General features: G+C 39.3%; 1 protein-coding gene across 1 annotated transcript in view; it reads left to right on the top strand.

Moving 5' to 3' along the window:
• Positions 1-12,033, top strand: part of LOC110954685 (NALCN channel auxiliary factor 1) — a 96,435-nt gene extending 84,402 nt beyond the window's left edge. Inside the window, exons 2-3 of the mRNA XM_022199332.2 lie at positions 2,567-2,738; positions 6,148-12,033. Coding sequence (XP_022055024.1) covers positions 2,567-2,738; positions 6,148-6,449 — 474 coding nt within the window. The 3' untranslated portion in view covers positions 6,450-12,033. The remainder of the gene's footprint in view (positions 1-2,566; positions 2,739-6,147) is intronic.
• Positions 12,034-14,183: the final 2,150 nt, after the last annotated feature.

Here is a 14,183-nt window from a genome sequence, read left to right as displayed (position 1 = left end):
CCTTTTGTGCCTTTTACTTATTTATATGCAGAATAATGTGTAAAATGAAACACAAGTGTATATTAAAATGAACAAAACAAAAGTGAGAATGTTTAAGAAGAGCGTTAGAATTTTATGGAAACTGCCAGCATCTCTTCGGTGCAAGAAAAGGCTTCAATAAAATATATCACTATTATTGTCACCATTAGCTCCTAAACCTAAGCTGTAATGTGTGTTATTTAACTCTTCGGGAGTGTGCGTATCAGTAATAGGCATTGAAAAGGCTATTTTTAGTTCCCCTCTTCTGCAGTTTTGATTTGTGCATCAACCTATTAATATATTCCATTATTTTTCTGTGCTTATGGAGCAATATTGTTTCCCTCATGTGTTCAGCCACTGCATGTTTCATTCACAAGAGACTTTTTATTACCATCATGCAACACAAAGCGAGCACATGTGATATATGATATCGACGTACACATCTTGTTGTCTACACACCCACCCACACACACGCAACATGCAAGCAGTGTGTCTACATGCAGGAGCGATATGATCTGTGGTTTGGTGCACTGTTTTAGTGCTCGATGATTAGCTCACAGCAGGTGCTAGCTTGCCTCACAGTCCCTGGAGTGCTTCACAGGAAATACCAGTTAATTGCTGCAGGTGATAATACCACACAATGAGGCGACTCTCTTATCACATGAGAAAAGGAAAAATGAGGTGCTAAGTAAATCATTTGTCCCCACTCGCGCACTCGCAGAAATGAGAAAATGGGTGAGAAATTTAACCAAATTACCTCAAATAAACATTAACATTGTGTAGTAAAGGCCCTGTTTTGATCAAACACTGTACATTGCAGCTCATTTCACCTACATGTTAAAATAGTAATATACAGTGTAATTTGTTTAAGCAGAAGCATCAGTTTTGTTGACTAATTTCCATCTGCCATGTTTCATGAATATTATTGATGTTAACTTACTTAATGCTGAAAGGAAACTTCTAGTTTCTGGATCCAGACCAGCCGATCAGAGTTAGTTCAATCAACACTGATTATGTTTGCTCTGAATTAAGGGTGTGCATGGTGAATGAACAAAAGCCATCATCAATGGAGCTCCAATATTATGATTCACCATGGCAACGGGCAAATACAGAGCAGAGCCTCCATTTTAATACAGTGTAGGTAGAAATATTACGTGTGGCAATTTATCTTTAAAAAACACAGCAGCAGCAGCAGTGAGAGTCTGAATTGGAGAAAAGAGTTAAGAAGCTAACACTGTTATTTCATTCACTGTGGTCCACTTAATCATCATTTGGCAGACCTGAATGTCTTTCATGGATGAGAAAGTGCTGGAATCTGACAATATAATACACATTCAATATTTAAATAGTTTTCAGCTGCAAGCTAATTGGGATAAAACACAGGTGCAGCAACTGAAGATGGGAATATATATCAAACATGTCAAATATAGGTTTATATGTAGACCTGCGATTGTTTCCCTATAGCCTGAGCTAATAATACTCATTCTGGAAACAGTGTAAAGTCTATTTTTTGCACTCAAACCTTCTGAATGCAATAACTATATTTAAACATGCAGTAAATGTAAACACAGTATTTTGAATAGAAATTACGGTCTGCCTTATTCCACATATAGCCATTCAGTGCATTTGCACACCATAATTGCCTATTTTTATAGTTCAGGCTGGGGCCGCATCCCCCACACAGGTGTTAAATTGCATACCCACACACACACACACACACACACACACACACACACACACACACACACACACACACACACACACACACACACACACACACACACAGTCACACAAGAGTTTCACTGATGAATGCATGCATGGACTGGATGGGATGTAGGGAAGATTATGTTACACGAAACGCACGCATAGATGAGTTTGTGCATTATACATTACGGCAGAACACTGTTTACCGTCTTATGTGATCTTCTTTATTAAGAGAAGATGAATCCACTCAGACTTGTTTGTCTGCTGTAAATAGACTTTTCTCTTGCATTTCTGGCAGAGAGATATACATTTGCTTGCTGATACTTAAAAAAAAAATTAAAACCCTCATGCTGAGGTAAATAAATGATTTAGCACTGTACCTTGGATTTTATTACCGTGGATTGTGAGAGTAGGTTAAAGTCTGAGTTGTTCATTTGTGTTGGTGATGCTGGTACTAATATATTCAAAACCACTTGCTGGCACTCGAATAACTTCAAAATTTAGCACTGCATGGCAATATCTACTGAGTTCCACCGCTTAAAGATCACATGTAACAACAAAAATTATCCTTCAGTGCACTGCATTCACCGTACACAGCAATAATTATTCTGAAGAGGGGGTTTGGTAATATTCTATATTGTCTGACAAAGTGATGACTGCCCAGCAACATGCCACATTCATTAATCAGTGGATATTAGGATCACCGGGATATCTGCTCAGTCCTGTATGAATCAATAGCTGTAGAGGTCATGATGATGCATGTGAGAGAGTGCATGTGTGCATCATCCAACGCGAACCCTCCCTAACCCGTCGATATCCTCTCACCTCTCTGTCTTCCACCTAGATGGTTTATAAGCCCTGGCTGTGTTCTCAGTACTTCCAGACCACCCAGATGCACTGCAGCAAGCGAATCCCCTGTGGTCAGTACTGCCTGGAGGTGCAACAGCGGTGCCCCTTCGTCCTGCCCGACAATGATGATCTCATTCATGGAGGCAGCCCCAGTTTTATATGCACAGGTACAAAATAATTACATATTTTATGCACTATTCTGTTTGTAATCTCCGTCTTGTGTGTTTATTCTCTTTCAGTCTTTCTTTAAAGACTGGCCTGACTAAAGTGCATGCTGGTGCCCAGTGAAACTTTACTATAAGCAACTGGTCTGAAATGTTTTATTGATTATTTGACAGATAAAAGAACATTGCTTCCTTAAATCATGGGAATCAAAGCTACAGGTAACAAGCTCCTCTAATCTCTGCTGCTTGCAGTACAAAGAGTGAAAACATGGGCTCAGAGTATCTCAGTCAGTATTCCTTCAGTGGGACACCAAACCACCAATGGTCACACAGAAAGCACTTGTGACTTTAGAGTTACAGGATGTTCTGTTGAATCATCTTTCCAACAGGGCGACACACCATAACAACAAATTATTGCCAGTTGCTCACAGCAGCAAGGCACAGCTGCACAATGGGCCTCTCTGGGTATTAAATCTATCCTGAACTTCTTGTCCACCAGACGTTCAAGGTGCTTTAATTCCTTAACGCTAATGTCCAGGATGTTTCCCCATGGATCAAAGATTAGCAGAGCATTAGCGTTTTGTTTAACCACAACCTGGGCATCATGATTATTCCATCGATCATAAAATCTCTTGAGCGGCTCCATCCTGATTACTGTTGGTTACAACTTGAAGCAGAGTTTCAAGAATGTCAGGTGTGGAATACTGCCAATAAAATGTTAGCACACTTGACCAATGAGAGACATTTAGGACAGCTCTTCATCCTTCAGAAAGTACTACCTCCACAGCAGAGACTTTAAGAGGGTAAAGCTATCTCTCTAGGAACAAATTTAGACCCCAAATGCTCAAACAGCGAGACTAAAGTAGGAGAACTGAGCTCCCGAACACTTTCATCTAAACACACATTCTGTTGCCCAGTGTTCGTGAATACAGTGGCCCAGAACACACATAGAAGCAAATATGCATTCGTTTAAACCCTACCTAAATGATTAAACGTGTCAGAATCAGTCTTCAGTCAACATGTTTAAGGGAAGAGTCCCCACAATATGACCATGTGAACAGATTCTTGCACCCAAGAACATGATTAATGCAAAGACTTGTATCACATGCTGATGCTGCCCTCTGGTGGCCATGTTGATCATTAAGTTACATTTACACAAGTATAGCAAGATATTTAAAGTACAATGTTTAAGTTGTCAGGTTATGCGTCTTTTGGTACTGGTCATTTTCAATATTTGCTAAGAAGAATAATGACTCAGTCCACAGCTGTCGCTCACTGACATTAAAAGTTAAGGCTGTCAATAATCTATAATTTGTCTCATAAGAAAGTCTAATACCACTGTTGTGTTATTCCATTTGGAAATACATTTATTTTCTTTCAATTTGGCAGTCTACCTGCAACTATCTAATTGATTAACTATGCTAAATAATATCCCTGCAGTTTGGAATTTCAGGAATTTTAGTTATTTTCGCATGATAATAAATACAAGGAGTATTAACAGCGGCAGGATGGTGTGTGTGACTTTTATACAGTGCAACAGTCTTACCAGTGGCAGTCTGTGATGATTGGCCGAGCAGTCAGCACATGGATAAGGAATCGCAGTCCAAGTGAATTTCATTTACAGCGTCCAGTCCAGATATTTGTAGCGTAAAATTGTTGGCCAAGACAAAAAGAAAAAGGGGGGGAAATCCTAAATAAAATACTTCATCCCTCAAAGATTGAACAGTACACAAAAGGAAATGGGGGAAAAAAATGAACCCAGAGCAGGAGCTGTGGTCTGCATCTGCACCTCCCTGTTTCAATCAGTCCACTTCTAACCCTGCCTTCTGCCTTTTATACAGGTGGGCTCTGCCTACTCAAGAGGCAAAATCAATTATCTAATATAAATTGTTCACAAGGGAAACAATATACAAATTCAACATATTATCAATTATAAATGCTATTAATTCATTTGTTGAAATATATTTTAATTAAAAACAACAGTTTTAATGACAGAACCCCTCAAATGAAACAAAACACCCCTCCTACTCCACCACACTTGGTCTCCTCCTCTGTGAACCCCTCTACTCAGACCAGTGGAACGCTCCAATACAGGTTTGGCAGTTCCTGTTCAATGACAGCAGAGGAGGCAAGAGTGAGAAAATCTGAAGAACGTTTCAGCAAATAAATGTTTTCAGTGCAGCTACACTGTTTGGTCATTTTTTTGTACCAACTTCAAAATGTGTTAGGCATGCTTTGAATGTAAACATTTGCAAAATACATCTGCACCAAAAGAAAAGATATCCAACAGGCAAGATGGAGGACAGCCTGCTTCATGAGTGCATGTGTCTTATTTTATTCCCCCATTACACAGTCTGTTCCAAATAAATGATTTTCTCTGTGAACACACCAACAGTGATAAATGATGTAGGCTATGTCATTAAGTAAGTGAGTGACATGATAGCAGCTATCACAGCTCCTCAGTCTGCATCTACAGCTTTTGCACACTGTAAATGTGAATGTGTGTCAGCATAGTAGCTGTAAGTGTTGACAAGCAGTAATTACATCGTTCATCTTTTTACAGATGAACTGTTGACAGTCAAACTAGAGAATTAAGTTCACTCATCATATTAGCAAACACACAGACGGTGACAAACCCCCATTTTGTTTATGATATTGCATTTGTCTGCTGTTTGTGATTTTACTCCTCTTTTGGTAGTTTCTGATACACAGTGTTTTGTTGCTATATTTAGAAGGCATTTTGCCTTTCTAGGTGCTTTACAAAAAGCATAAAATACATTATTTTTTGACATTCCCATACATCATGCATGTCAGTGTATCTCTATTCTCTGAGGTGTAGCAGAAAAGGGAAAGAAAATATAAATGTGATCTTATATTGAGCAAAATAAAGACTGTTGGGTGCACTTCAGTTTTAGAATACACATGAAAAACAAATAAACAACTGAAGAAAACCAATGCATGCTATGCCACACTGAAATGCAAAAGATGGTGCCACTAGGGCGCTGTGTATCATTATTCTTTATTACTGACTGATTATTTAATGAAAAAGTATTGACGTATTCACATATTTTGCTTTGTCCAAACAGCATTTTATAACCCAAAGACATTCAATTAACTATTTCTTTAAAAGCAAATAGTAATACATAAAAAGAATTTTTGGCATTTTGTCTTGAAAAAGTGATTGACCATTATCAAAAACATCTTAAGATTAAGCCCTCAAGTAAATAACTCTAGCTGCAAATAAATATCTCAAAAAAGAAATACTGCAGGTCAAACAAAACCAAATAGGACTAAAATAAACCACAAAATAGATGCATCACACATTTACCACTAAAAAAAGGTCAGACAAGTTGCAATACACTTTCTGTTACATCAGACAAGTACAGTCAATGTGCATCTCTCATTCCTCCAGGGCTGCTGGAGGACTATCCATCAGGTGTGGACCCGCATGCAGAGTGCTGTGACGTGCGGTGGGACTTGAAAGTGGACAACCGTTCCCGGGGGACCCTGAAAAGAACTCACCCGCCATGCCAGCACCGTACCTCCCTCAGCTCCTCGGCAGCCTGCAGACTGTGTAACAGCCGGCTCAAACTCTGCCTGCTGGTGCTCGTCCTCCTACACACTGTTGCCAGCCTCACTGCATCCCACAATGCAACAGGACTGGGCCTCCCCACCATCACGCCTCTGGAGGAGAGCCCTGCCAACGAGGAGTGATAGAGCTGCCAGGAGGAGGCTGAGGTTGTTAGGGTGGGGGATTCCCTCGCCATGGCAACCGAAGTGGAAAAATACAGCCACAGTTGCGTGAACGGCTGGAGCTGTGTGCCTGTGGACATTCTGCAACGCTCTCCGGCAAATGGAAAAATGTGGGACGCTTTGAGATGAAAGACACACAAATCAATCAAAAACAAATAAATGACTAAACAAACAGACATGCTAAGGGATTCCACCAGTCCCTTAGGTAGGGAAAAGGGGACAATGCCACAGCCTTTTGTTGAGAGGGAAGGTCAGCTTCCTCATGGCTGAGTTTCTCTCACTACGCTTTTTACACTGTGTTCCAATTATTGGTTTCTGTTGCACTGGCTGACTATGGAATAACACAATCATATTCTCTTTCTAATGTTCATCCTTTGTCTTTGTTTCTGGGTCTCTCATACAGGAAGAAAATGTGTTCTCTAAATAAGACAGTGTAAAAAAAAATTTAGCTGCAAGTTTGTGTGTGTGTGATGGTTTGTTTTTCTAGGTTTAATGTGTGCGCGAGTGTGCGTGGCCGTGTGCGCGTGTGCTTGTGTGCATGTCTTTACATACGTGTGTGTGAGAATGAGTGTGTATTGCTGACACATATTCTAAAAGTCTACCTAACAGGCTGGTGCAGCTGATGATTTCATGGAGGCCCCCCCTCAGATGTTACTTAGCTCTGCCATGCTGGTTTGTTGGCCACAGTCCCATTAAAGCTTAACTGGGTTTTGAATGTGGTTCTGATGTTCGTATTAAACTCTGTGTTTTCCACAGGTTTATGCCCTCGCTTTGTTTCGTGAGATAATATTCACCTATTAACACTGTTTACAAGGATCAAAACATGTCCGTAATTAACATCAGTGAAAAGCTAACACCTGGCTTAACTGTGAAAAAACATCAGGAGACAAGCGGTCCTGCAATCACGTCACCAATGCTCAAAGTCTAAAAATGATAGCTCCATTCATTTTTATTACAGCTTGAGCTTTATTATTTACTTATTTTAGTTTTGACAAATGTTCCTATCACTGCATTGTGGTTATCATGCAACCATGCAACAACTATAATAAAATTAAGTTTAATCGGGACAAAACATAAGTGATCAGCATAAACAAGGCCCACTTCACTGCAGAGACTTAATGGGTCAATATATAATTGAGGAAATTTGAAGTCCGTGAGATATATCTTGCATACGTTTTTATTAAAAGTAAAAAAAAAAAACTACTGCTTTTTAATGTTCATTATGATCATGTCTTTCCAAATTCCATAATTATTTATTACGGAAACAATCACTTAATAATAAAAAATGCTGGATTTCACTAAAATGTCAACTAAATAACCACCAAATTGAATAACAACCACCTTCTAACTAGCTAAACAATCATAAAATGAGCTTATTTAAAAATACTTTCGATTGTGTTCAACAACAGCAAAAATGTCAACTGTGATACCTGTCAACTATGTTACAAAAAGTCCTGCAATTATATATCGACCCTACTGTAGTAATCCATTTTCACTGTTTACTGTGAAGGAATTATTCTGAGCATTTTACAGCTTTAACAGCAAATCAGAAAATAAAAGTGGCTGTTACCACACCAGATTTTATTTTAGTGACATGTTTCTAAGATTGCACCAATTTGTATGTTGTGGAAAATGTTATCACAACCAACAGGACTAATAGTCAAAACTGCAAAAAATAAATAGAAAATCCAAGTTGTAATCTGGCAGAATGATCATTAAGTCTTCAGGTTAATAATATCATAGGGCTGAGCCATAAGAACAAAATAAAACTACACTTCTATATGCACCTCGATGATGACAGATAAATCTTTGAATCATTAAAATGCACATTCACAACTTCCAGAGACTCTAGAGGGCATTTAAAATTCTATTTATTTTTAATGACCCTCACAGTCAGCAAAAAGGGTTCATTTATCAACCTTATGTGATGCTTGTTGCCTTGATTTTCCATTACACCAGGAATCACTTCCACCTTTGTTAATGAGTGCACACTCAACTAAAAACAAAGCACAAATAGGACAATTTTATCTCACCAAACAAATATGAAGCTGTCTCTGGCTTGTGTTAACCCAGAAAGTTTGCCAGATTCTGGTCGGTTTTCAGCCACATGGCTCAGCAAAGCTAACTGATATGGGGATTGTAACATTGGATCAATATATTTAAGACTGTTCCTCCAGATATTAAGGGTTTTAGTTTAGATTTTAAAGGTAAAATCCAGTCAAACTATGTCTGCAGTGGAGAAAAAGTGGTTACCGAAGGTTAGAAGTGTTCTCTTTGATGTGCGTTAATTACATAATGTGACTGCAGTATGAGTAATACATCACTTAATTCCACCAACACAACTTGAAAGCCTAATTTACTGATTGTCCTTTTCTGGAATTTTAACCTCAGGCCTTTTTTATTCAAAGGAAATATGATGACTGGATGTTACCTTTAAAGATTTTTCACGATTGGTCAACTGTAATTCCCATGCAATGATACAGAAGATAAACATCTCACTACGAAAGGTAGTTTGCTACCTGCAAGCATACAGGTTTATGACATGATAATCCTGCTCCTCTGGCCAGTTACATTGAGCTGGTCCTATACAGTGCATACTGAGTGACGCTCTACATGTGACCACCAACACGGAGACGATTTGGTTAAAAGTCTGTTTGTTTGTGTTAAATCAAAATGTGTACTACATGAACTGCATGTGGAGGCTCTGCAAGGATATGGCTGCCTCTTTTGTTGACTGTCCTCTGCCCCGTTCCCCTGTAAGCACCACATCTGATCCCAAATCAGCTCCTGTAGCATGCCCACTGTCTCGTACTTTTCTCCTCCAAACATCAAACTAATGTCTCATTAATTAAAGGGCTTATTAAGATATACAGTTCAAACATTCTCATCCACACATTCAGACACATTCGAAAACGCCCAAATTGTTAGCAGACAAAGGGTATTAAAAAAAAGAAGCAACAGCAAAACGTGGCTCATTTCCTACTTTGTAAACTCATACAACTTCAACACAAAGGCATTTACTGGCTGTTACTGGAGAGGAGGAACAGAAACAAATCCAGAGAGAGGAGCTCGTCATTGTTTGTGTGAGCACTAATAGCATTTCCTGATATTCGTCTAAGTCAGCTGACACTTTGGTTTATTTTATTAAATGTCGACCAGTGTGTGAACAGAAAGGAATGGCGTGACCTTAAGGGCTGACTTCTTCTTTAGTTTCTGGTTCTACTTTGTGTCTTTCTGATGGCTGTGAGATCAGGTATCTGATAAAGACAAGCAGATATAGCTGGAAGCATTTGTTCTTTTCCACTCTCAAGTGTGTTTATTACTTATATGAGATGTCCAATCTGATATCTGATGTCAAGAGTTTTATTATACACCTTATATGAAGATTTAAAAGTAGTCATTATTCACACCGTGTCTATATAGAAAGTATATTGGCTTATTTTGACACTTGCTGTTTAGACCCTGCCCCGCTCCTGCTTGCATGAAATACACAACTGCTCATTTGGCACAGCACACCCATGCCCATCTTGAATGACTGCATTCAGTGATAGAAAACTGCTGCTATACCAATGGCCACCAGTAGATGGAAATCTATTTATTCTTTTACTCTGATACTGCTGCTGACGACCGACTACACAAGAACTGTCTGACATACAGGGATCAGGAAGGCTGTGGAAGAAAATGTGAATCCCCACTCATCTGTGGGTAACAGTGTGCTGTTGTGTGTGTGTGTGTGTGTGTGTGTGTGTACCACTGCCTAAATGCATATACATAGATGTGTGTCCATCTCTACTTGCTGCATGTTCTCTGGAGAACTCATTGCCATTGCCATGACCTTGGGGCTGCGGGACAGATGTGGCAAACCACCACTGTGTTCTGACGCACAGGGACCCGCTGCATTAGCCATCCCATCACTCAGCGCAGCCTTGAAGCTGCATGGATTGTAGTATGAAGCCATTGTAGTGTACAGTGTGCAGTAATTGTGTCATTGCCCCAGGACCCCAAAAACAGCAGGGATGATTTATATTCCTTTTGCCCTTGTTTTAACAGAATATCCCCCCAATCCCCAATATGAAATGAAGTAGAGGATGGCAGAGAGAGTGCAGATAAGACCATGAAGTCAATGACAGTGACTGGTGCCAAAGCATTCCTTGTATTGAGTAAAATAAACCAAATCGACACACGACACAGTGCTTTTTATAATTAAATGAGCAAAAGGAGGAATACAGGGTCTGCCAGTGTTGCAGAAATGTGCCATGTTAGCAATATATGTTTGCATCTTGCAATGGTCACGCAACCCTCATCACAACCACACGTCAGAGATCTCATATAAGCGGCGTTCATGTGATTTCACTCTGCGTCTCATGCCACCAGTCGCAATGTGATGTAACAGCCATCACAAGCCAGCTGTTGTTCATACAAATGAGCCTGCATTCACAAGTCATGCAGAGAGCATGTTTGCTTTCCATGCAGTAATGTGTCCTCACTGTGGATGCATGGGTGCGAATGCTGTGCATTTGTGTTGTCCATCACTGCCCTTCACACGTGTTTGCACCAAGGATTGGCATTTTTTTGTGTGCAAGATTCCTTCCAAAACGATGACAGAATTAGATTCGACTGATGTAAATCTCTGATTTGAGTTTCGTTAGTAATGCAGGCATGCACGCAACAGTTACTCTGTGATGATTTATCTATTTATTTATGTTTCAGTTTGTCAAATTTTTTACTGCATTATACTGAGAAGAAATTGTGTAGGGTCCTATAGATTCAGTCTAGATCCCCGACAATGGTCTGTAGCAGTCGTAGAGTATGGTCTGTCACATTCCATAACACATTACAAAAACTGATTTTGTGTTTAACCCCTGCACATATAGACTATGTATGCCTCTTGCCCCCACCTCCCTGTGCACCCAGCACCAAATGGTATGTACACAAATATTTCCCCTCTTTCACTCTTTCTCAGCCTCTCTCTGTTTTCACAATAGTTCCGTTCTCTATCCTGTGGATCTATGCAGAAGCCCATTCCTTTTTTGGTTGTAAATACGTTCCCTAGTATGCTGAACAATGTATGTCTCTCCTTGTGTATTTTGAGTTAATGTCATGCTGTTACTTTCTTCTTCTTCTTCTTCTCCTTCTTCTAATCCGTTCTCTTTAATTTGAACGTCTGAAATCATTGATGTTAAAAGAGAATGTGGTGAGGTTTAACCAATAGACTCGTCCTCAGCTTCGCAACCTTATTGTGAAAGGTTGTGGTTCTGTGTGTGTGAAAGCGAAAGATTTATGATTATAGAAATGAAAAAGGTTCAAAGGCATATAGAAGTATCATTGCGATTATGATTATTATGATTACTATTATACTACCAGTATATTGTAATATTATAGATGCTTTAGTTCAAGTAACTTCTTTAATTTTTTTACAAACAACTTTGATGAAATGATTTATAAAACAGTCTCACAAGTCATGATCTTTTCGAAAAGTATGAAAACTACTGCTACAATGATTAAAATTGTGTTCTGATGAAAATAAATACAGACATATAATCTGTTCCTTTGCTGTGGTTTTGCATGATGCCACTTCCAGTCAAGATACGAAAACAACACAATGTTAGGCAGGTGGTTATGTTGGGTATGCATTCAGCAGTAAAATCATTCAGCACCATGTTTTCTCATTTAAACCCAACTTAAAAGATCCAATGAAACTCCACTGACAGGGATCATTGGTTTGGAATATACATATTACGCATAAGCTGTCATATTTTATAGTGTACATTTGTACTGAAGTATCCATCCATGCGGGGAAAAAAGAATAAAAAAAGAAAGCATGCAGTTCTTCTTGAAACCTTGAGATGGCAGTGAAAGCACATTAAATGGAGTGTGTACTGTTATAACTCCAAGGGGACAAAAATAGATCATGAAAAAAATGCAGTAGATTGCATAGCCACAGGAATTATGAATGAAAGCTTCACAGATGTGTGCTGATTCAGTTCTGAGCCAGACTCAATGTACCTGCACACCAGCAGAGAGATGAGTTTCTACATAAAGTAATTACCTCATTTGCTATTGCACCACATTCTTCAAATATTGTGCATATCTACATTCTGAGATGAAAATTAACCCAGAGGATTGGAAATATCTTCCACTCATACATTATGAAACTGCTGACCAAGAGCCGCTGGGGCCAGCTGGGTCCATTGCATACTCACTCACCTTTAAATATTTAATGTCACAGCCCAGACATTTCTTCAGCTGTTTATCGAGCATCAGTGACATTGTGCCCCCTGAGTTTGCATTATATTGTACAAAACTCAAAAAGTGGAGCCACAATTGGTTCTGTTTGTGCTTTTTGTGTGAATTCAATTATTGTGTGAGCTTTAGGCCACATTGTCTATAGACAGGCTCAAAACAACAGTGTTATTTTAGTGATGGATTGTAAAACTAAAGCACAATAACAAATTGCATATTCTTGTTTGCCTCCCGCTCTGTGCCAGTGGCCCTTCCGTCTCGGATTAAAGCCCTCATTTCTATTTCAGCTTGTTGCAGGGATGAAGTGCTCAGCTGACTAATCCTCAACTAGCCCGCCAATAGTCAGCATCCAATATTCCACCTGTCATTCAAGCCACAGACTCAGACTGTGTGGATGTATGGTATTAAAAGGCCATGTGTTTGCTTTTTTTAGAAGGGAAGCTGATTGTCAGGTGCACTGCTAATGAATGCAAGGATTAATGGGGCATTGATTCTATTTTTTAAATCCTTCATAAACATCACCTGGTAGTAGACAATATGCATGTTTACTTCAATGAAAGCAAAAAAAAAAGACTTGCATGTGAATATTTCATGTCCGAGGTCTTGAAATTGGTGAGACAACTCTGCGCTGTCACGTAGCCACCAACAGAGGTCAGTACTGTGCAGGTACAGGGAATTTTTAAATGCGCAGCTGCACTTGAAATTTATCCAAGTGTTTCCTGTATAGCAGAGATATTTTTTCACCTTTGTCAGGTGAACACGTCCAGTGCTTAAGTCCAATGTTTCACTGACCCATCCGTCAGCCCTGACCTTCTCCCTACACGAACATCATTACGTCACCTCTCAGGGCACTGTCACAGTCAAAGTAGCTATAATAAGCTGCATTCACAAAATATTTCACCACTGCTAGATTTAATTCAGAAGCACTTACTTATTGTGTCTTTCATGAGTGTGTTGCTTCCTATAGATTCCTAGAAAAAGCATATCTTGAGAGCAGTCGAAAAATGTTATCCTAGTTTAATATTTCACAAAGTTCAAGCTTCTGCAAATCCTTATGTAATTGTCTCTCGTAACAGTTTTTAAGCCAAGTCCTGGCGCATCCTCCTCTTTTTTTTTTCTCACTCGCTTTTTGCAGCGTGTGTTACTGTGCTCGTTCAGATTTTATAACTAGAGGGAGGGGGCGGGGAAGCAACATTAGGACGGGGATTTAAAGGAGATGATCTGCCTGAGAGGAAATTCCAACACATCAGACACAGCAGCTTCATTCACATCACTGCTGGCACATGAGAAAAAAAAAGAAAAAAGAAAAAAAAGGGAACCTATTAATTTTTGCTGCATTGCTCCTGATCCATGAGCATCAGGTTTTGTTGATCACAGGGCTTAATGGATGAGCCATAAGTAAACAGATGTTGAAGCATCGTTAATTAGTTAAAAAGCAGAGTTGGACACTGG

The sequence above is a fragment of the Acanthochromis polyacanthus genome, chromosome 14 (assembly GCF_021347895.1).
Source record: "Acanthochromis polyacanthus isolate Apoly-LR-REF ecotype Palm Island chromosome 14, KAUST_Apoly_ChrSc, whole genome shotgun sequence".
Classification (NCBI taxonomy): Eukaryota; Metazoa; Chordata; class Actinopteri; family Pomacentridae; genus Acanthochromis; species Acanthochromis polyacanthus.
The sequence above is the reverse complement of the archived record's forward strand: the minus strand, read 5'-3'. Positions and strand labels throughout refer to the sequence as shown.